The 20,580-nt window shown below is 44.8% G+C and overlaps 1 protein-coding gene across 1 annotated transcript in view; it reads left to right on the top strand.

Moving 5' to 3' along the window:
- The window catches only part of LOC142587552 (protein VAC14 homolog), an 89,666-nt gene extending 70,957 nt beyond the window's left edge, over window positions 1–18,709 (top strand). The window contains exons 14-17 of the mRNA XM_075698656.1: window positions 2,464–2,543; window positions 7,502–7,673; window positions 15,048–15,166; window positions 16,722–18,709. Of these exons, the coding sequence (XP_075554771.1) occupies window positions 2,464–2,543; window positions 7,502–7,673; window positions 15,048–15,166; window positions 16,722–16,771 (421 nt within the window). The 3' untranslated portion in view covers window positions 16,772–18,709. The remainder of the gene's footprint in view (window positions 1–2,463; window positions 2,544–7,501; window positions 7,674–15,047; window positions 15,167–16,721) is intronic.
- The last annotated feature ends 1,871 nt before the right edge of the window (window positions 18,710–20,580 follow it).

Here is a 20,580-nt window from a genome sequence, read left to right as displayed (position 1 = left end):
TGTGTGAAAACAGCTACATTTCAAGCCTTCTGTGCAGCAAGAACAAATACATTGAAGCTGAGCACACCCACGAGTGAATAGGATGGAAATAATCAGATGGTGACTGCATCGAGGAAATTTACTGATTCAAAAATGTGGCAAGCCACTGCTTTTAAATATTGGCCAAATAAACAACGAAGAGCAAAACCCACTAATCCTGATTAAATTCCTGAGCGTAAAGTTTGGATAGCCTAATTGGGATACATATTTAGCCTCGCTTTTAAAAGAAGTACCATATAGGCTGCTCGCGCCATTTGGACATAGCTTAATGGGCTCCGAAGGCGCCTTTGCATGTTCTCTAAAGCTGTGACCAAAGCTTGGCGTCATCCACCCAGTTATCTACAATATCTCCCGAAACGGAGGTTATCTCGCGCAGTTCGACCACAGAAACCCTCCAGCGGAAGGTGTGGTGCGCCATTGGCTACGCCGATAGTGATGTCATTTCTCTCTCGCACTAGAGCGTGTGCGCAGCAGTCTCTGGCCACGCATCGTTTATTTTCCTGAAGAGCAGCTGGCCTACGAGCAACAGCGCTGAGAGTAGGGAGTGGGAGAGATCTTGTTGGCGTCGTGCCAACCCCTCGGCAGAAGATTGGGCTCGCGATTTGGAGCACAACTGGCAATGTTGGGCCAAGATCCGCGGCTCGTGTGGCTGAGTTAGTTTGCAAAGCGGAGCTAAAGTGGACTCGTGCACGCTGTGCAATTTGGGCTGTGCTGAAAGAATTTTATTCGTTCTCGCTAAGGTTACGTGGGAATGGACTAGAGCATGCTGCAAGCTGAAAGCTACTTTAGAGTCTAGCAGTGTCTGTTTAGTGTTGGCAGTAACTGATTGACGCAGCAGCCAGAGCGGAAGGGCCGAGAACTAAGGGACCGCGAGATGCCGGAGTGCCAAGGGGCACACAAGAAGAGACAGGTGGACTTAGTGTGAACGAGAAGGGAGTATGGCTGATTCCAACAGAAGGACTGTTTCAATACCGAAACTCGACGCCACATTCTAAATGGATTACTCGTTGCCGACGAGTGTCGATCGGCCATTTAAACAGCGTACACAGGGCCTGGCATGTTCGTACGTGATTAGCAATACGATTGTGCTGATGGCAGCACAGAGCATATCCATACAGGATGGTTTTCTTCTGCACTGCATCCATTTCTACCTTACCTTGAATGAAAATGTGCAAAAAGCACTTTAATGTGCGTGAGCTGCAGTACGGTCACTAATTTGGGTGATGCAGTCTTTTAGGGTTAGTGTTGCAATTGGTAGACCATGCCACAGCGCTTGCAACTCACGACATTTGCGTGCAAAAAATAAATAATCTTTTGTGCATATGACATAGTGTCGAAAAAGCAAATCTGTAAATTCTCACTTTTCGCGATCTCAAGAAATTGACTGAGACATCTGAAGGTCTTAGATAAGCTTCGGGTAGGTATATTTTACAGTGGAGCTGTTAGAATTGCACTGCATTTCTCTTGACGTTCGCAAAGTATAAAATAGCATTGCACGCATGAAAAAAAATTTTCCAAGCTGGAGGAGAGAGAGCTGAGTGAGAGTAAAAGCAGAGTATAAAAACAGCAGCGTGCACCGTAGCAACGCGGCGAGGGTGGGTGGAGCTTAGCAGGGGAGAAGGAGCGGCGCAGCGGGGACACAGGTGGTGTGATGTCATTGCTCTCTAATAAAAGCCCGCGCACTCGCTTCAATGGATTTCAAGAAGCTACCAGTTACACGGCGTCGGAGCCAGCATGCATCAGAGCTAAGGCACAGCGGTTGCCACCTTAACCGTCCCAACCGAAACCCCCAACAGAGGAAGAGGGCATGGATTTTTCTGAAGCTTTAACATTCCCCAGCTCTACTGGTATCTGGTGTTTGCGATAGCAAAGCCACCCATAATTATTATATTTAGAATTATCAATATATCGAACTATTTTCTAATCCCCTTCGAGTTCGATACAGCAGAGTTCGACTGTACATTAAGTTAGATTATGCATATCTATAGCTTTTCTTGAGTAGTGACACACAACTTTTTTGTTTCAAATACGAGCAATGAGAGAAGTCTCAGCAGCCTTCGTGCATTACCTCCTGTGTATGGTATGAAACAGAATGTGTGGTCATTGTCTCACTAGCACTTTCAAGCTTACTTTAGAACGAGCAGCACAGGTTGTCCATACCTTTGCAGAAACTCGCTTATCTAATGACAAGATGATGGCGTGCGTGGTGGTGGTGTTTTACATTTTGCCAGACAAGCCAGGCAAGCGAATTTGCCATGCACTTTATTCAACAATGCAGACTAAGGCTATGATCCTGTCTCGCAAAATTTGATCCTGCAGCGAAAAGGCAACTAGTGTAAAACTTTTTGAAGTTGAAATAACCATGCAGGTCACTGTGCAATGTTAGTGCGCGCCTTCCCTCCTTAGCTGCAGCTTGCATCACAGCAGCGACATGGAGGTGACGGTCGAGTTTCTCACCGAAATCGACAAGCTGGTACAGCTCATTGAGTCACCCATCTTCACCTGTGAGTGACCCTCTCTTGTTTTGATATCTAGATTGCACTGCACCTAATTAGTACTTAGACTAAAATGGGATAGCCCAGAAGTATCAGTTACATGGGTAAAAAAATCGAATTCACCAGAAAAATGAAGTTATGGCAGATTGAATGCAGTTGTTGGAGTTTACGTTAAGTGAAGCTCTGTGGAAATGGTTTAAAGAGGCATGGTGTGTGCGATTTTGATTTCCAGCTAGGGACAAGGAACTGTTGATGTCTTCCTTATCGCAGAAGTTTTGTGTTTGGCTTTGTGGTAACACATGTGACTATCCTCTGCTTCGTGTTTTGAAGCATAGTGAATGCATATGGCTGATCGCTAAGGCACTGTAGCTTTGAGGGTGCCTTATTATTCAGAGTGAAAATATTTGTAACACGAGACAGCTAAGTTGCCCCAAGACCACATAAAGAAATGTATGTTTGACTTTCTGGAGGCATATGGGAAATACCGTATTTACACGATTGTAAGTCGACTCAAATGCAAGTCGACACCCCATATCGTGCAGCAGGGAAAAAAAAGGAGAGCTTACCTGAGGGCACATTCGGTAACGAAAATTTATTAGTAGCTGACATGCTCACTGGACTCGTGGCTCACTCGTCTTCACTAGTGCTGCCATCGTCATCGTTTCTGCACTCCCACAGCGCGCCGTTGTCCCATGAAATTTCACATTTGGCAAACGACCGCACCACGACATCTTGTAGAACAGCAGCCCACGCCGAATGCGCCCAACCACATGCAGCCATCAGGGAGGCTCTTTTGACAAGTCCGGTTAACGCAAGTTCGCGGTCTTCTGCCGCCAGCCACTTGTACTTACGGCGGAGCAGGTCCTTAAAAGGCGAAGATCCGGGCTTGTTTCATGACCATGTCGCACTTCACTGGCAGGGACCGATCGCGCACTTCAGCGACACACGCCGCAAGCTTAGCCTACAGCTCCGGAAAGCATCCAGACTTCGGCACGTGGGAAATTCCTCACTTGCCATCACAGGTGAAAATTTCGCTTCGCTGCAGTCGCCACTCTCGCACCACCTGTTCAGAAACATCGAACTTGTGGCCAGCTGCGCAGCGATTTGTTTCTTCGGCGTAAAGGATGGCAGCCCATTTGAACGCTGCTGTGAACGAGTGCCGAATGATTAGAGGGCCTGGAGCACTAATGACGACTGAGGAAGCATAGAAGTAGCACGTAGCCGGCAGTCAAGTGGAATGCGTCAAACCAATACTTTTCGTCAAGAAAGCTAAGCACAACAGGCAAAGAGAAACCCGCGAGCGGTGTCTGCTCTTCCATGAACTACCGTTGCTGCCCGCAAGCGTCGCCGTTCTAAGGGTACCGCCCACTTCCTCCATGGTGCCGCCTATGGTGCCGCCGTGAATGGAACAGCGAAGCTTCCAACAACTATCTGCACCCTCTCATGAGTGTTGTGTGCACTGTAAAACTCTCAAAAATGTTGAAAAACTCTTCCGAAAAGCGAACAAACACGCGGGATAGCAAGAAGCTACGGGTGAAGCCATAGAGCAAACATAAAATTGTAACTACGTTGTAGCTCCCGTCGTTCTCGCTTTTTTGACGGTGCCATGTTTCGGTTTTGATTGTAAGTCGACCCCCCACTTCAGATTTTCAAATTTAAAAAAAAGTGCTCGACTTACAATCGTGTAAATACGGTATGCAAATATAAATATGGAAGCTTGGCTTAGCTTGTCCCAGATCATGGGTACCTGTCTGTGACTACCAAGTTTGATGAGACTATGAAAGTGGCATTCTCCCTTTCATTACACTCAGTTAGTATTAGTATACTAAACATACTATAATTATTAGGGGTATGCAAATATTGAATATCACCGAATCGAATCGAGAATGTTCGAATTATTTGATTTGCGAATCGGATATCTACTATTGAAATTTTCAAATATTCAGTTATATTCTTTGTAGAGAACCACGCAATTCTGCATGCGCCATGGAGCCACTTGTGCTCCAAGCTAGCGTTTCACTTCATTTTCTGTACAAAATGAGAGCTGAGCAAGCTACAAGCGTGTTACCCTGACTAACGCAGCAGTGGACTCTGTCACTTTGAGCGTTTCCCAAAGTTGGCCCAATGCAGGGATCGCACACATACCAGCGTCTGAATGCCGTGCTTCACAGAGCGACACCGTATCGGTAGGGGCCACCTCTGTCGATACAAGGTTAGGCCAGGTCAACAGGACTGATCGAAATGATAACGAGACGCGGACAGAGGGAACGGCAACACAAGCAGCACGGGACCGATCGAAATGATAACGAGACTCGGACAGAGGGAACGGCAACACAAGCAGCACATAGTTCGGGAAGTCTGAAAGCATGGGCAAAGATTGCGCCGATTAGCTGCCGATGGGCAGGCACATCGTGTTGAATATGCTTCCATGAACTTCAGGTCACTCCAATAGCCAGCAATCTAACCTACATGCATTATCTCTGGAACTATCACTGTTGAACCACCCGTACGCACATATTAGTGGCAAGCGTTCAGCTTGGTTTGGGAGCTAGTTGGTACAGATTCGTCATTTAAGCCTAGCAGTGGCGCCCGTCCTGTTTGTGTTCTTCGTCCTTGTTTAATTTGCACCGAAATATATGCTTATGTCATGCATTCAGTGATGGCTTGTATCTCGTTACCACATTGGCCAGGGGCGAATTTTAGAGCACAGCTCTTAGATGCCCGTTCCTGCGTTGAGCGTCGACATAACCTAGCGAACGAGCACAGAGAAGGATGAAAGAGAGAACGTGGAAAACAGCCGGGGATGAAAGACAGCAATAGCGAAGAGAGCATAAGGAGGAAAGTGGGAGAGGACAGTATGGCAAAAGGGTGAGGAAGAAGGTGGAGGGCTACACGAGTCGTGCTCAGCGGCAGCGACCAGGCATGCGGCAAGCACGTCGAGCAATACCATATATGGAAACGAAGCGCTGGCATGGGCTTTGGACCCACTGTGCATGCGCTACTTCGCCTGCGTTGCCGCCGCTAGAGAATACGCTCCACACGAGCCACGTGTTTACACTTTCTTTCTGAACAATGAGCGATGCAACTGGTGGAAATGCTTCGTGTGCCACTGCTGCTGAACGAGCAGCCCGAGCAGAGGCTCCGTGCCACTGCCGAGAGAAGCCTGCCATTCAGAATCAAATTCTTTGCCACAATATATTGTGAATCCAAAACACTTTAACAGCGGCACTAAAAATTTGTGTTAGGGAGCATCGTAATTGTTGGTGAATTTTTTGTCACTGCCACACTGCTAGGCCACTAGGCCTGATCGATGCTGCTTCGTTGGGTGTTGGCGACTAAAGCTACAGTTTGGTGCCCATTTGATGCACATCTATTTGCAGCAGCCACGCGACACCCGGAAAGCCAACAAGCTGCCTCGCAAATGAAAGCGAGAGACGGCGGATAAACAGGATGGGAAGCAGAGGGGGTGTAGCGAGTGTCGCGCGAATTAGCCATGACTCTGGAAATTTTTGATTCTTTGACAGGTGGCAAATCATGCTGAACCTGACAATGAAACAGAGCGGACGGCACCAGCTACATATGGAGTGGTGATCTAGTCACATGATGCTCAGACCTTTTGTCTGTCGTGCAGATTGGCCTTACAATGACCCAGTAGCCGTAAATTTTGTTCAGACCTGTATTTTGCAGAAAAACTGGAAATAAATTATTTTTATGCAATAATTTAAAGACTGCCACAAAACACAGTTCACTGTTACACTGAGAACCTTATTAGTATTCAGTACAACAGAATGTCACGAGTTTGTTAGTTTCAGAGAGAAAAAAGCACTCGGTTTGGTTCAACAGAATTCCTATTGATACAAAAATATTTTCCAGACATTATTATACTAGAACTGAGCTGTAATAAGTGCTGAAATACTAATTGGTGTCTGTTTAATAAGAGTAGACCGTCCTGCATATCTTGGTTTTTAATATGTACCAAAGTTAATGTTAGATTGCTACATTCTTGTTAAACAATGCACCATATCGTCTTGCCCTAAATTTGTAAACATTACATTTTGAGAAAAATTTTCTGATATTCGATATTCGCTTTGATATTCGGCTTCTTTTGCTTGATTCAATTTATTATTCAACTCAAGATCTACCATTCGCTATTTGCACACCGTAATGATTATACTTTCATGGTCACTCAGCGGCTCTGGTGTCCTGCAACTGATCATGAAGTCACAGGCTCAATCCCCAGCTGTGCAACATTACAATGGCAGCAGAATGCAAAAGCACTTTTCTACTTATATGAGTAAGATTTGACCTATATGATATCGGTACACATTGACAGCATGAGTATGGTTCGGGCTTGGAATGGTTGGAGGGTTAGCCCTTCCTGGTCTGAATTTTTGTAATGTAGTGAAATGTGTATGTTTCATCCATCCTAACGATAAAAGTTAACGATAAATAAAAAGAAACTCCGACTGGAGTTCTTGGCAATAAATTAAAAAAATCTGAAGTTTTTCTCATAAAATGCCGAGAACCCGGTGTTGTACACAGCATTTGCTCCTTCTTCATTCTTCTTTTTCTTAATTTCTTATTTTGCAATTGTAATGTAGTGGCACATGGCCACTGATTATTTCAGGACCACTTTTGCATTACCCTAGGCAGGCTATAAGCATTAGGCAGCAGGCTCTGAAAATCGAGCACAGAGGCCTAACCTCAATGTGATAAGACTAGAAAAGAGTTAGTTTAAGCATGGACATTCATGAAATTTTATTGAGAACCATTTTTACCTGCGGCGCAAAGTCGGGAAATAATGCAAGTAGCATTGTCGACACTCACAGTTCTGAAAATACTGGTTTTATTGTTTCTTCTGCAAGACGTTATGATTCCTGTAGGGGTTATTGGCTCAGAAATGGTCAAGTCTTGGGGTTTCATTTACTTGACGGGGCTGACCAGGCCGCCTCTGGCCATGCATGCAGACCTGCGCCTGCAGCTGCTGGACAGCCCGCAGCAGTCGTACCTGGTCAAGTCCCTGTACGGCCTGCTCATGCTGCTGCCCCAGAGTGAGGCATTCCACACGTTGCGCACCCGTCTCGCCTGCCTGCCGCACCCATCCCTGCAGCAGATGGACACCGGAACCACCATTCGCAAGTGAGTGCTTGTTAGATACTTCCATTGTTTTCGTTTACCCAAGCTTGTCCACTTCGTACATTGCTACCTACTGGGGCTTACAAATAGTACGTATGCTACCGGTACTGACATATTGGACAGAAACTGGGAGGCTAACGAAGAAGCTTGAGAAGTTGAGGAGTTGCCAACAAGCTGTCAAACTAAAAATTGTAGGCATAGGGTTAAAGATAGGAAGACGGTGTTGCGGATTTGAGAGCAAATACAGGTAGATGATATAAGATGTGATAGCATTTCTAAGGCTACCTCCCATGCATAATTTCATCATCGCAAATTGATAAACAAAGGAGTGCAAGAAGAAAAGAGGAGACTGTAAAGCTTGATATCAAAGTTTGGGAAGAGACATTGACATCATTGCAAACCCAACCAGGCAGGTCTGTGGGAAAGGAGATGTGGTTTGACTGCAAAAATGACAAGCGAAGTAGGCGCACTGTCACACAGTGCTCAGCTGGCTCTGCAGCGAAGCCAGAGCCGCGTTTTCCCTTCCATTGCTGGCTTGAGCATTGTTTGCACGGACATTAATGTTGCTGCTGTGCATCTGTGGGGTGCATACCACACTGTGGTGCCTGCAGTGGTCTGAGTGGAACGGCGGAACAAATGGTAAACATCAACATGTTTTTTTTTCCCGGTCTCGTGTCCTGCATTAGCAAGGTGTGACGCGTGCTGCACTACTGACAGAGCTCCTCATCAAGGATGCCTGGTACACTAATCCCTCATTATAACGAAATTGCTTTACTCTAAATAGCACTTTATTTGAAACTTCTTTTGATCCGGACCCAAACGCATGCATTTTAAGCCGCATTACTCGAAGCGCACGAAGAGCCTGACCCACTTCGAGTGAAATGGTGAAAAGGCATCGCCGCCGCCGAGCGGCGGCCACACTTTTGCGCATACAGTGTCAAATTAATGGTGCTGATAAATTAGTCTCATCCAAGCAAAAAAAATAGGCCACAAAAGTACCAAAACCCATGACCACCTAGTAACGGGTACCAAGCGAGTGCCGAGTGCTCCCAGCTGTTTACTGCGGAGCGAATGATAGCTGTCAAATTCTATGGTGCAGCGCGCCTGAACCGTTCATTTTGGTAGCGACCACATCGCTAGTGTCCCCCATGATAGAATCTACATGAAAATAAAGTTTTCCTGACGCTTTGTGATGCAAGAAAATCACAATCTCTTGGAGGCTGAAAAGTGGCCAAAAGACCGCGGCAGACTTGCGCCGTAGCATTCTATGTGGTGCGCTCGATGAGCAAAGTTTTACCGCTCTCAAGGGTACTTCTGGCGCGAAAATGTGCCAAAGAGCACAAAAGAAGTGTCCCTCTGATTATAAGTGCCATGTTCGACGTGAGGAGCTACTTTAACAAATCACGAAGACTACGTTGGGGAAGCTGATCTAGAAATTTGCTTACCGCTCGCCATAATCGGCCTGCATCGCAATAAAACACCACCACTAGCTTCGTTGCACTTTTGACGGTGCAAATCGACTGAAAACTTGCCGAAAACATGAAAAATCAGAGCGCCATGAAAAATCAGAGAGTCAGGCTGTCAACATGGCAGGTCAACACAAGCTGGTGTTTCCCCAGAGATTATCTCGAGCCAGTCATGCCTGATTCGCATCATCTGACTTTAGACAAACGGTCTATACACGTGGTAGGGTCATTGAATTTGTTCCTAGCCATTTGTCAATGGCATGGACATGACAGCGTGCGAACACTGGCACTTGAACTGTAGAATTGGCACAGTGTTTTCGACAACGATGCGCTGAAAAGCTCTCGTTTTGCAAACTTCACGGCTGCACACGTAGGGAAAAAATTGCTGTCTGTCTCGTTCAGCACGTTGCAAACGGAGCGAAGTTTGGCGCAACTGCCTTGCTAATTGGGAGATCACACATGGGTGATGGCCACACATGGGTGATGTGCGGTCACAATTCACAGCAGCCACTACAGACAGACCTGTGCTCATACAGCGCTTTGTTTCTATACAGACCACGCGCGTTACTCTGGCGCCATCTCATAGCCATTGTTGCCGCAAAGCCCATCTTGCATAACACTACACATTTCTTCTCACACTTTCACCCTGCCCTCCTCCTCCTCCACTTTCTGCCTCGTCATTCTCCTGCACCCTCCTCCTCCACTTTTCTCATCGCATTCTCTTTGGTGTCGCCCTCTTTCATCTCCTGTTGCGCTCCGCGATCGCTTTCATGCTTTGCTGTACTCGTTCGTATGGTTACGAGGGACAATGCCGAAACTCGCCACAGGAACGGGTGCCTAAGAGCAGTGCTCCAAAATCATTACATAAATTCCCAGAACATCCCTGGTGGATATTATCTTGTTAGCAATCACTTATAAACAAATTCCAAGAAGGTCGGCTATAGCATGCTTATGAGTGCCAGCTCACATGCTGCTAATTGCACCTAGAGCAATGCATCGGCTTGAATTACAGTGTCCGAGATTAGCGTGTTGCATCACGTGGCTCCGTAAATCTTGGACGGCATGACTGACTGCACCTAGTGCCTACAGCCTTCATCAGATGGCACTTTCAAATTAAAAACAAAAGTGCCAAAAGATACAGATATTCGTTTCAAGAAAACAAAATATATCACAATTTTGCCAGAAAAGCGGAGCATTAATGGCGGTAGCAAATAGACAACTACATGAAGCAAGGTTCATAGTTTTATCGGTGTTACACATGCTCAGGCAAAGATCGCGCGATAACCTAGAGCTTTTGCTGTCGTCACAACACTAATGAACTCTTCACACTGTGCCTTAAAAACTTGAGATTACGTGACCGCCAACACTAGACACGCAGGAACACAATGCGCATGAAAGCACCAATCATCCCAGCTCTGCATTTGCACTTACCAAAGATTACCTCCAAGATACAGCGCGTGGCCCACATGTGGACAGCCAAGCGCAGCTACAGCAACGGTACTAGAGAGGAGACATGCGCGCTAGGGGAGAGGACAGATAGGTGCAAATCCCTGCCCCTCTCCTCTCTAGCAGGTGCTTGATCACATGCCTCGCCCCATCCCCACCCCCCAATGCACCGAAGGAACCGTCAGCTGTCGTGTTTCCTCAAACTGCCCCGCGGCCTCCGCAAGTTGTTGTGCGATAAATGGGGCAGTGCTGTTTCCTGCATACTGCGTCCCAGTGCGCGCGCTTCCGCATTGACGGCATTTTTGCCTCTCGAACTTTTCAGGCGAAACGATGTGTGCAAATAACTTTGTCCTCAGCCGACGTTTTATAGTTCTTTGCTGAATTTTTCAGCCATTCAAGCTCCGAGTACATGCTTCAAATAGCCGAAAACTTTGTTAAATTAAAGCCTTGTCACGCAATTACTTTGTTAAATAATAAGAAAAGGTTGGGTAATAAAAATAGTCAACGACAGATCTTCAAGACAGCCAATTTTACGAACATGCCCAATAATTTGCAAGTCTTCGTGGCACCACCACATGACCCATAGAGTCAGTGTATAGGAGCGTCTGAAATTTCGGATGAGAGAACTCTTTGCAGTCTGATTTTTCTGGCTTTTCGCCACGGCCACAAATCCAAAACAGCGTTATCAAAGCCACCGCCGCCATTTTGATTATCTTGCCGTCTCGAACAAGCGCTCTCGCACACAGATCCACTGGCAGCTGTAGCTGCAACCATGGCAACACTAGGCCCGCCTGCTTCGATGTACGCTACCAAGCTGCTAGAATTGGGAAGTGTGAAAAGCAGCCACAGAAACCAGTCCCCAAAGCGCACTAGTGCCACAAGTGATGCTGTCCGGAAGAACGCCGTCAGAATGGAGCATACGGTGTACTGCATAGCACTACTCGCGCCTGAGGAATCTTGCTCGCGCTACTTCGTGCGCCTCAGTTTTGAGCATTCAGCATTTTTTTCTTGTGTGTGTGCACAAACATATACTAGACTCTAATCATGCAGCTTGTTCTTCTCTGACATCCGTGAAAGCATGCGCAGCAAGAGGGAATCAGAGTGAGACGTAGTGCACACCAACAAGAAACTGGATTTGATGACGTGGTTCGACCCTGCAAAAGAGCGCCTGATTTAGAAGAGAAAGTACATCGGAGAGCTCCACATTCATTAGGATCAAGTTGGATCTTGTTGTTCAGATCTTTCTTTCAAGTGCAGAAATGTTGGAACACGAAACTTTCTTACATTCCGCCATGATTCCAATGTAACACTTAGCCAAGAGTTGAGTGCACCACCTGTATTTTTTTCCGAAAGCACGTTTTGCTGAAGAATAAATAACTGATCAGAAGTGGAAATGAAAAGATATATTAGCTTTATGCATTGTAGTTACAGCTATAGAGAAATTCATTAACGAAACTTTTTCCAGAGGAAAAAGTTTTATCCCGGACAGTTTATTTGGATTTAGCAGCTTAGCATTGATTTGAATTTCAATGTACTGAATGACATTGAATTTCAACGTCTTGCTGTTTTTCCCATTATATATACTTAGGACTCACTGCAACTAATTCAAACCATTTTTCATACTTATTCCCATTGTTAAAAACTTTCCTGCTCCTTTGCAGAAACATGTATTTGCACCCATTGCGAGCCATTGGCTGCTGGTCTAAAAATTGTGTGTATGATTTCTCTGCATAAAGAAAAAAATGAATTAATGAAAAAAAATCAATAATTCATGCAGGAAACAAGTTTATTTGAACTTTGCAGCAAAAATCAATCTACAGAACACAGGGCTTAATCTGCTTGCCTTTCTTTTCGTCCGCCTTTTGGTTGACTCCCTTCAAAGAGAAATGCACCCACGTTAGACAGTAAAAGCGTACAGCAGATCGCGTTAGTCTTAACAGCATGCTCACTGCAGCCGACCTGTGATGCCTGCCCAATCTTTCGCCACATGTCTGCTACGGGCTCGGCGCGGAAGGTAGCTGTGCTAAAAGAAAAATGGGTTAGCTTGTTCTCAAGTGTCTGCATCAATTCGTACAGAGTGCGTGAACCATAAAGGAGTCCACCAAAGTCCCACTGCAGAGAGGCATCCGCCGGCAGATTTGTGGGCACATTGTCTTTGGTGATGCGACAAGCTGCCTTGCATCATTCGCAATTGATGCATGTTATCCGCTTCCTTTCCACATAGCCAGTTATGTAATAGTTTAGGAAGGCGTTACTTTTTTTGGTGACGTAGGAAACGTGGTCCACAGATATTTCCACTGAATCTGATGGGACATTTGTGTTGTCTCCAGCCTCGGTGTGCTTATTGCTCTTGGGAAGCAGCTGCTCTGTGAACACTAGGGACTCCAGTACACCATCAGACATGTTACCGCCTCTCTGACTTCTCGCCAGGCTACAAATGAATGAGCCACGTAAAATAAAAACCACGTAAACGATAAAGAAAAAAACTGGCTCTCCCTTAATTTAGAGTAGATGTAAGCATGAAACGGCTACTGAAATGGATTTTCAGGCTATGACTTTCTATGATAATACGTTCACTTCCATGTGATATGCGTCTCTAGCACCAAATGTGTAAACGGGTGACAGTGTTCTGGGCACTGTGAAAAGACATCGTTCTTGCACTGTGCCGAAAATGCTGTTTTTCATTGATGCCAATGCTTCTGGTGATAGTTACGTGAAAGTATTAGGGCCACTGTATCCCTGAAAGTGATCATCCAACAGTACAGCACCTTTTTAGCTACTTGTAAAATAAGGCCACTCATTTTCTGGTGAATCTGATATTTCTGATTCCTGGTTATTCATATTTCAAGGAGGCCCTCGTCAACTCTGAGTTATTGGGTGACGACTGTAAATTAAAAGTTCATCACCGATATCGGCATGTAACAAATGTTTGCTTATAACAAATATCATATACCTTAGAACCTCGTTGATACAATCCTGTTATGTGCAGTTTCCCAGGTGCAGTGCTCGCGATGAAGAAAACAGGTAATGACCCAATACAGCTGCGCTTATTTTTTTTTGCCAGTTGATACATTTCCGGGAAACACGATCTTCTGGCACCAAAGTTCAGTACTTCGCCAAACTGCGATCGTATGATATGTTTTCCAGCCGCTAGACCCCTTGCAAACAAGAAAAGGCACAAGGCATACTCGCCTGTCTGTCTCACGTAAAAATGCTGGCGCACAGTCAGTTTTCCATTCTGGAGTCATTGCACACTGCGTTCAAAGCTATCGCTGCCCTCCCTATTGGGAGAAGCGTCTTCTCCGATCTGTTTCTCAGACCGTGAGATGTAGTGCCATTGGAAGCGTATTGCACATTTCTTTAACAGAGGGTAACCCAAACATACCACCGTTACCCACTGCAGTTTGCGCAGTAAGCATCATGTTTCACCCCGACAGTTTCAGAGGCATTGTATTCCAGCACTGACCGTTGGCTGGAATTCGTTTTGGTTTCCCGTCACAGTTTCAGAACACCACACAATAGGAAAACAACACACCTCGTCTCGGGTCTCTCAGGCCCCACGAGCTCGATGCCCCTCCGTGTCTAGTGCCAACAGCGATTCGCGCTGAGTGGGAATGTCAAAACTTCCTGCCAGAATGCCCTGCTGGTAGAAGCTGCTGATCCAAGCTGAATTCCAAGAGCGGAAACATAAGCTTGCCAAAACCACAAAGACAGTGTGCGTTTCTGGCCACTTGGGCCCAACCAGCTCGACGCACGTTCGTGTCTTGTGCTGCATCGCATGGTTGTGAACTACAGCTCAATGTCAAATTTTTTAGTGGCGCTGAATGGTAAGTTTTTCTGGTTAGTGCATTTTGCTCGCATTTCTTTTTTTCCTAAAACATGTGAACCAGGTTCCCTTGTATAGCAAAAGTATCTTAGTGTCAAGTGCGACTTCCTTGTAACAAGGTTTGACTGTATCAGTGAGAAAAATTTTAAATTTCACTATATTTAATAATTCTTAATATCCATGTTCGTTCCATTGATGTTTCACTGTACCAAGGTTACTGGAGACACAGGTGTAAGCAGCCACATTGGTGGCATCGTCTTATGCTATAGTGTTTCACCAGAAAAGACACAGCTGTATTTGCAGTGACCATATTTCACTTAGCTTCTAATGTAAAGCATTGACAGGGACATAATCATTAGCATGCAGTCTGTTTACCATTTCCTTTCATCAAGAACACCCACACAATGAAATTATATTTCTAATGTGCTCTAGTTCAGCAAAAGTTCACAAGATGTCACACCAGCTTGGTTACTGCCATCTGTGTCTCTTTTAATGCGGTATTTCATGAAGTGCGATGCATATGCAGACGTGCTGAAACTGTTATTTGCAGTCATCATTTCATCGTCTTCTCATCATCATTTCATCGTCTTCTCATTATCAACGATCGTCACTTTTGCCCACTGCATTTTCTGCACTCAGGACTGTGGAGAGCAGCAGTGCAGAGCGGTGCAAGTCCGAGATAGACTTCCAGGAGCTTCTGGAGCACTTCCAGAAGGTGCAGGAGTCGCACAAAAAAGCCAAGCCAGCTGCCAGACTTAGTAAGTGTCTTTTCATTCGCTTGCTGACGTGTTTTGGCCATGGAAACAGCACCAGGTAGAAGACAGCTGCTTGAAATCTCACTTGTTGATGCTGCCATCACAGCGGTCAGAGAATACTGCGTTTGCACAAGTACATTTGTTTTAAAAAAGATTTACAGCGTTACAAATCACTTTGCATTAAATTCAAAACCATGTACGGAGTTCATTACATTCAGTACTGAGAGCCGAGTTCATCTGGGTTCATTACAAGGTCAGCTTATCGACACAACAGGAAGTTTGAGGTTTTGCGCCCCCAAAGTTAGGGTGTGCAAACCAATGGGCATTCAAAAGAACGCTAGAAAGTAGGCAAAAGAATACAAGCAAGGTGTGGGGGCTTTCGGTATGCTAAGTTGCTTCTGTGTGATATTTGTAAAACTGATTATAGCATGTTTAAATCCTAAAAAAAAAAAGCCCTTAGACATTACGCAGTTTTCAGACTGACACTTTCTTATGTGTAACCTTGTGCACTCTCATTTTTCTATGCCCAAGTAAGAATAAAAAAATTTGTGGTAATTCTCATGGTAACATACCTGCATGTAGCCCCTTTTATATGACAGTTTTATGCAAGATTGCACAGCTGTAAGGAGGCTTTAAGTGCTTCCGAGGTTGTGCTAGATTTGTCCATGCAAATGCAGTAGCATCATATGTTGAGTTAGCATTGTTCTTTTTCATTGGTTTAGAAATATGTGCTACTTGCACACCAACACATTTAGCAAACTACTTTAGTGGAATACAGCCCCACAGAAGTCAACAGTGGTCAAACAAAGAATGTTGCTGAAGCTAATATTTCTACGAGGGGACCTCCTTTCGTCAGAGCAAAGAGAAGTACCCTTGTCAAAACATTGGCTCCAGAGACATTCCTTGCTTGATGACCACTGATCACATTGCGTTAATCTTCGTCCGCATCTTTGTGTTCCTTGGAGTACTAGAGCATATTAGTAATAAAGCAAAACATTCTTTACCTTCTACTCCGCACGCGATTTAACATGCCGTCACCTGTCTCATTGAGTAAACGCTGTCATTCTCTAGCCATCATACTGTCGCTGTTGGAAATACGAACACTTTGACAAGGTTTCGTGTGACTCGGCACCAGATGTGTTGGTGTATATCACTGACAGCTGTGCTGTGTCAAGCTATTTTTACATAGTGCCAGGAATGCTTTCAGCTATTTACATTGACGTGTCTGTCAATGAAAATCATGAGGCTAGTATCCCTAAATGAAATTTACCCTTGCTCCTAACTGGGGTATGCCACCATGGCTGATGACTGTTACGGTCAAGTTAAAAGGTGTATTTCTCGCTGAAATTCTCTGGGTGTTTTTATCTTGACGGATTGTTTTGTCTTGCCAACTCATCAAAACTTCGCTGCACGGATTCCTACAGTGCATTGAATTTGCATGATTTTTTGTTGTGTTGGTAGAATTGAGCTTTTGATCTAATTACTGCCGCTGCATATTTATTGATTCGGCTAGGTGTAGTTGATTTCCCGCTTTCCTGTGTTTTTTTTGCGTACGCAGACCAAGTGCTACGGCTGAGTGGTGTAGTGAACTCTGGGCATCAGGCGTGACAGGACTTCAACTTAGACGTCGCAATTTTCATCCATGCACCGAGCTCTGCATTGCTGAGGGTCACACGGTGCTCACGTGTCACACTGGAGAGCGAGCTCAACAGTTGCATTCTTTGTGCTGTCGTGGGAACTGTGACCACACATTCCTCGAAGCCACTTGTAAAAGTGGTGCCAGAAAAAAAACAGCAAATTGCTGAGCGTTGCGTAGAATCGGTATGTTTTCTAGTTGGTGCTTCTGTTCCTTTTAGTCATTTTACCATCTTCGGATTGTCACCTTCACGTGCGGATCAAGTTGTAGTAACGGACACACAGAGCCGACTATAAGAGCCAAGTGTTCAGTGTGATGGTGAATTTGTGGTGACCGTTCCAAGTGTCTTGCATGCAGAAGAGCCCATGATGGCTTTCGTCAGGGGCTGGAACACAAATATTTTTTATGCATCGAATCTCTGCGAGAAAAACTGATTCATAAACTTGATGATTGTGATAGAGCGAAGTCTAGAAGAATGTAAAGTTTCTTGGTGTGTCCTTGAGCAAAAGGTCAAGGACACACCAAGGCATATACATAAATGTATAAATATGAGCCTTCATTTTGCATGATGCCCACATGTGGTGTTTTTTATCATTGCTCAAGGAAGCATAAAGGCCAACTACATATAGATTGTTGACTGCATACAAAGCCTAGTTTCAGATGGCATACATGTAAGCAGCCTTCATACAAAATTTAATGTTTAAGATGCAAGTGGATGCGTTGCAAAAAGCTTGCAAAAGTAGATGTCTTTGATACCAAAATTTTTAAGGATGCCGGTATTGCCACTTGGTGGAAATGACGCAGCAGCTTGAGTGTTGAGAACTAACGCAGTGCCTAGGGATCACTGCTGACATTGGGCGGCCGCCGAGGTGCATGTGTTGTCTTTTAACCAGTACGCTTTATCTTACCAACTGTGTGCAGTGCAGCGAACGCTGGAAGTTTTGTCAGCCAAGCAGAATAAAGAATCAGAAGGTCTCCCTTCATTGTCCGTATCCGAATGCGCTTCATGCCATGCCGACCGCTTGTATGCTTAACAAAAGGATTAGCGGTGCACGATGGGCAATACAAACTGAAGATTGGCTGACATGAACCTAACCATAGCTACACTGTACATTGCTGCTGAGACAGCATGGGTGCCCACATTGTCTGTTGAGGTGTTATTTAAAGGCCTCACACTATACTCATAGCAACTCAGCCTCAGTGAAATTTTTTTTCAATTGGCCTTTAAGCTCCTGCTCACCTTGAGATGCAGATAATTCCCACCAGTGAATTGCGAAATTATTTGAATTGGCTGCATTGCAAAGGAGGCATTAAATTCTAGTGACTGTCAAGTGCAGGTTTTATGCTCTGAGTTGCTTTGCAAAACTAAAAAAGAAACAGTATCTTGTTTGAATGTTATAACTGCACCACATAAACAGATTTCTAAAACTGCAACTGTAGTTTTTAAAAACTGCTACTATTCTTTATAGTAGTTTAACACTCATGCTTTTAAAGGAAGAATTTAGTGCACAATTTATATTAATATGACCAATTTACCTGCTTTGAGCACTGTCATCAGTTGCTGTTTATCTTATGCTTATCTATTTTCTAAATTTTAAATTTTGTTATAGTAAGTGGTATTCTGGACTTAAATAATGATCCACTTCCAACAGTCACTAGAATTTGAGCTTTTCCTTCAAATGCAACAGATTTAATTCGGATCAGATTTGCACTTTATTAGGGAGAACATATCTGCATTTTGTTTGCATTTGAACAGGTAGTAAAAGGCTAAAGCTTCCTCTGAGTGGCATCCACCTGTTGTGGATTTATCAGCTGCCTTGTGGAAAGTTGGGCATTATGGAGGAATGAGACACTTGTGCACAGTGTATAACTTATGGTGGCGTAAATAAATGTTACACTATTTGTTTGTATGAATGTATCATATTTCTTAGTTGAGCACCTGCATAGTTGGCTGTCTGGAATTTTATGCCTACCATGTCATTGTGAAGGAAGAGTGCCAAATACAACCGTAGCTCGTTATTACAAATTTGCATTTTACACAAATGCCTTTGCTATACCTAATAGTCATTATTAGCGTGTAATCATTACGTGTTGATATGGACATTTTTTATTTATTTCATATCGGTTTGCTTGATTTTGCTATGCTTTCGCAATAGTGGCTGCAGAAAATAGTGTGCAGTTGTAAGCAAAAGTGTAAAGATCACTGATCTAAAAAAAAACATGTCTCAGCTGAGGCACAAAGCTGGAAATGCAGTTGTACAGTCCACATCCATGTGTTAGATCAATGGAGTGCACTGAGAGAATACCATGTTGTACAGCTGCACCTTAAGATACATGGCGCAGCCACAACACACTTATTTCTTTTTTGTAGTGGTGCTGCCTTAGTTTTTGCTCCGAAGGCTACATGCTTCCAATACAAGTAGAATTGCATGTTTGGTTTACATGCTAAGCTTGCACTTCCATTTGCCAAGAACTGATGTGGTTCAAAAGGTCAGCCCTGCATTGCACAGAGGCCCTTGCAAAGGTGCCTAAAAAAGGCAACAATATTTATTTGCAATACCTTCGAGATACATAGTAGTGCATTACGAAGCAGAGGGGCACTAAATACAATGCAGAATTGAAAGTACAATATTGTAAACAAGAATGCGCAGTGTAAATGAAGGCAAAGCACAGAAACCGGTGATGCTTGAAAAACATGCTAGAAATTACGGCAGAAACCATCGCATGATGACTGTCGACGGTAGTACGATTAGTGTTCAAGCAACTTAGCAAAACACCCTATTAGTGAAGGCACATTCATTTAAAATGTGGTGGCCATTTTGAGACTCATTGCTTCAGCTATGTGCTACATACACCGTCTCCAGCATCAGCCTACTTTGTTAATTTCACTCACTTGACAAGATTGCCCGTGAGCATGGCGGCAACTGTGCACAACGTAGGGGCAATGATGAAATGATGAAGGCATAGGCACCGACTACGGGGGGGCTTTAGGGCCTGAGCCCCCTCCGGAGTTTTCCGGAGGGGGAGGGGTGGGCTAAGGCCCCACCGGGCGATGCCGAAGCCCCCCCCCCCCCAACACATGCACCTAAAGGGCCATTACCAGAACTTTGTCACCCATATCATTTCAGGTTTCTATTGACTTTCCTCGACCTTTTCACTTGAAATTTTGCTGGGCCTAATAGCTCACTACATCACTGTGGGCGTGAATGTGCACGGCTTTTAATTCATACTTTTGCTTTATTTCTGCAAATCCTTACAGTAGGGGGACATGCACACTAGAAGCACTAGCGGCGGCTGCCTCATCCATATTGTCACTTCAACATTTTAAGTTTACACTGTAAACACCATGCACATACACAATATATTTAAACATACACACAGGACAAAGTTTGATATTGTTACATGTGGAAAGACACTGACGAAAGATGCTATTTACGCGCTATTTACACTGGAGCCAGGCAGCCAGCTGACACTCGCTTGTGCCTAGGGCACCGACCAACTTCTTCCTCGTTATCGCGGCGGCTCGTCTCTTGAGCATCGCTCGATGATATCGTAATATTACCCCCCCGGCGGCAAAAGCACCGTCACGGTGCTGTTAAATATCCAAGGTGCATGGAGAGTTGTAGGGCTTGAGTCGGGCAACATGGACAATGTTACTTGTTGTAACAGCGGAGGACGTAGTGGGCATGTCTAGAACGATTTCATAGGTGGCATTGGTCACTTTGCGTATCATGTGATACGGGCCTGTGTAACAGGAAAGGAGTTTTTCACAAAGGCTGAC

The sequence above is a fragment of the Dermacentor variabilis genome, chromosome 7 (assembly GCF_050947875.1).
Source record: "Dermacentor variabilis isolate Ectoservices chromosome 7, ASM5094787v1, whole genome shotgun sequence".
Taxonomy (NCBI): Eukaryota; Metazoa; Arthropoda; class Arachnida; order Ixodida; family Ixodidae; genus Dermacentor; species Dermacentor variabilis.
Note: the sequence above shows the minus strand (reverse complement) of the source record. Positions and strands in the feature narration are given on the sequence as shown.